This window comes from Mandrillus leucophaeus, unplaced genomic scaffold (genome assembly GCF_000951045.1).
Source record: "Mandrillus leucophaeus isolate KB7577 unplaced genomic scaffold, Mleu.le_1.0 Scaffold1166, whole genome shotgun sequence".
Taxonomy (NCBI): domain Eukaryota; kingdom Metazoa; phylum Chordata; class Mammalia; order Primates; family Cercopithecidae; genus Mandrillus; species Mandrillus leucophaeus.
In genome coordinates this window covers 1-1,736 of record NW_012099943.1, presented here as the reverse complement: position 1 = coordinate 1,736, position 1,736 = coordinate 1, and the positions used below count along the sequence as shown (strand labels likewise).

The following is a 1,736-nucleotide window of genomic DNA, read 5'->3' as shown; positions in this document are numbered from 1 at the left end:
AAAAAAAAAAAAAAAAAAAGATTAGACATGTCAGTTCAGGGTCCATGACAGAATAATCTTCACAGCATTTCATGTAAATGCATGTGGATATTCAGCCACCATGAAGGGGAAAATCTCCCAAAACTAGGACTAGAACCAGAACTAAGGTCTCACGCCTTCATGATGCCTTCCTTCATCCTCCTCGCCTTCCTTCCTTTTTTTTTTTGAGACAGAGTCTCGCTTTGTTAACTAGGCTGGAGTGCAGTGGCTCTATCTCAGCTCACTGCAACCTCCACCTCCTGGGTTCAAGCAGTTCTCCTGCCTCAGTCTCCCGTGTAGCTGCGGCTACAGGTGTCTGCCACCACTCCCAGCTAATTTTTGTATTTTTAGTAGAGACAGGGTTTCACCATGGTGGCCAGGCTAGTCTCGAACTCCTGACCTCAAGTGATCTGCCCGCCTCGGCCTCCCAAAGTACTGGTATTGCAGGCATGAGCCACCGTGCCTGGTCCCCTCCTTCCTTCTTTCCTTTTCTATTGATTTTACAATTGATATTATTTTTATATAAATATACATAAATACATAATGTATGTTTTCTATATGTGCATTATTTTATATTTATAGTATTTCTGTTTTTGTATCAAGAGGTCAAATTTGTTCATAGTGAGTGAGCTACAAGTTCCTTTGCTGATTGTAACATTGCTGTATTAATCAACTTATATTAGCTAGTCATAGTCTCTGTTGGCAAGCTTAACCTAACATACAATTTTATAATTTCCATTGCATTCTAAGGCATTTCATTGAAAGCAGAAGCTGTCGCAGTCAAGAAAGAATCAGAAGATCCTAATTACTATCACTATAATATGCAAGGTAATACTGTTTGATGATAATTTTCTTCCCCAAAAGTTATTTGGGATGGAAGATTTTAATTACTACCTGTCTGAAAAACAGGCGAACACCCATGTATGTTTACCTAGGATTTAGCATATTGCCATTTAGAGTAAATAATCCTACAGTTATGAAATAGATTCTATTTAACCTAAATCCATGTACTCTTGTTTCTTTTTTATAGAGATGAGGTCTCACCTTGTTGCCTAGGCTGGTCTCTAACTCCTGGGCTCAAGTAGTCCTCCAGCCTTGGCCTCCAGAAGTGCTGAGATTATAGGCGTGAGCCACCATGCCTGGCCTAAATCCACATACTTTTTTTTTTTTTTTTTGAGACAGAATCTTACTCTGTTGCCCAAGCTGGAGTTCAGTGGTGCTGTTTCCACTCACTGAAACCTCTGCCTCCTAGGCTCAAATGATTCTTGTGCCTCAGCCTCCTGAGGAGCTGGGATTACAGGCGTATGCCACTATGCCTGGCTAATTTTTTGTATTATAAGTAGAGACGGGGTTTTGCCGTGTTGGCCAGGTTGGTCTCGAACTCCTGACCTCAGGTGATCCACTCACCTTGGCCTCCCAAAGTGCTGGATTACAGGCATGAGCTGCCACACCTGGCCCATAAGGCTTTTAAAAAGAAGTCATAAATTGTCGCGACTGTCATGATTTTGTACCACGTAATGAAGCAATGCATCTTGGCAATAATTGTCAGTCACCATTACAACCATTTTATAAAAGTCTGATGGAGACTTTATCATGGACAGACCTGACTGACAGTTCCTGAACTGACTGGTCACTGGTCTCCTGATGGGATCCAGCAGAAAGTACACCACACCATTTTGGTCAAGGATTCTTCAAAAACAAACAAAATCAAACCAGTC

General features: G+C 41.4%; 1 protein-coding gene across 1 annotated transcript in view; it reads left to right on the top strand.

Moving 5' to 3' along the window:
* LOC105553421 (general transcription factor II-I repeat domain-containing protein 2B-like) overlaps positions 1 to 846 on the top strand; it is a gene marked incomplete at its 3' end in the record, with an annotated part of 15,187 nt that extends 14,341 nt beyond the window's left edge. The window contains exon 5 of the mRNA XM_011999489.1: positions 769 to 846. Within this exon, the coding sequence (XP_011854879.1) occupies positions 769 to 846 (78 nt within the window). The remainder of the gene's footprint in view (positions 1 to 768) is intronic.
* Positions 847 to 1,736: the final 890 nt, after the last annotated feature.